The sequence below is a fragment of the Octopus bimaculoides genome, chromosome 3, assembly GCF_001194135.2.
Source record: "Octopus bimaculoides isolate UCB-OBI-ISO-001 chromosome 3, ASM119413v2, whole genome shotgun sequence".
Lineage (NCBI taxonomy): Eukaryota > Metazoa > Mollusca > Cephalopoda > Octopoda > Octopodidae > Octopus > Octopus bimaculoides.
Genome location: NC_068983.1, coordinates 150,617,995 through 150,619,016, shown reverse-complemented (window position 1 = coordinate 150,619,016; position 1,022 = coordinate 150,617,995). Strand labels below are relative to the sequence as shown.

Here is a 1,022-nt window from a genome sequence, read left to right as displayed (position 1 = left end):
GCAATTTGATGAAGTTCAACTTTGAAATCTTTATACAGTTTAGCGCCTTTAATTTTCCTGTTGTTGAGATTGTCCTTCCAGCTGCCATGAGGGAGGTAGATATCTCTGGATGTACTGCCAGAATCGAGTACCGGTGCCACCAACAGATTGTTCCCTACAAGAAATTCACAGTCGATTTTCAGTGCAACAGGGTCTTCGGGTGCTATCCACCAAACAGGTCGTATTATCGGAGCACCTGAGAAGAGAAACAAGTAGACAATAATAATAATAATAATAATAATAATAATAATAATAATAATAATAACAATAATAATAATAACAATAATAATAATAATAATAATAATATTTTTTTCTGCTGGAGACACAAGGCCTGAAATTTGTGGGACGGGGACTAGTTGATTACATCAACCCCAATATTTCACTGGTACTTAATTTTATCGATCCCCCAAAAGGATGAAAGACAAAGTTGACCTCACCGGAATAATAATAATAATAATAATATTAATAATAATAATAATGGTTTCGAATTTTGCCACAAGGCCTGAAATTTGTGGGAAGGGGACAAGTCGATTACATCGACCCCAATATTTCACTGGTACTTAATTTTATCGACCCCCCAAAAGGATGAAAGGCAAAGTTGACATCACCGGAATAATAATAATAATAATAACCAGCGGAGAGCTACAAATACCTAGGGGTAATTGAAGGGGACAATATCAAGCACTCAGTGATGAGGGAAAGGATCAGAAGAGAATGTTATCGCAGGGTGAGAGCAATACTGAAGACAGAGCTGAACGCGAGAAACAGGATCGAAGCGATCAATGCTCTAGCCATACCAGTCGTGACTTACAGTTTCAACATCGTTAACTGGTCAATTACTGAAATATGTAATGTTGACAGAAAAATACGAAAACTGTTGACAATGCATAGAATGCACCACCCTAAGGCAGATATAGAACGTCTTTATCTGCCAAGAAAAGAGGGAGGTCGAGGACTACTACAGCTGGCATTATCAATGAAGG

General features: G+C 37.6%; 1 protein-coding gene across 1 annotated transcript in view; it reads right to left on the bottom strand.

The window, feature by feature from the left end:
• The window catches only part of LOC106873820 (myogenesis-regulating glycosidase), a 100,304-nt gene that overhangs the window by 85,624 nt on the left and 13,658 nt on the right, over positions 1–1,022 (bottom strand). Inside the window, exon 3 of the mRNA XM_014921332.2 lies at positions 3–235. Coding sequence (XP_014776818.1) covers positions 3–235 — 233 coding nt within the window. The remainder of the gene's footprint in view (positions 1–2; positions 236–1,022) is intronic.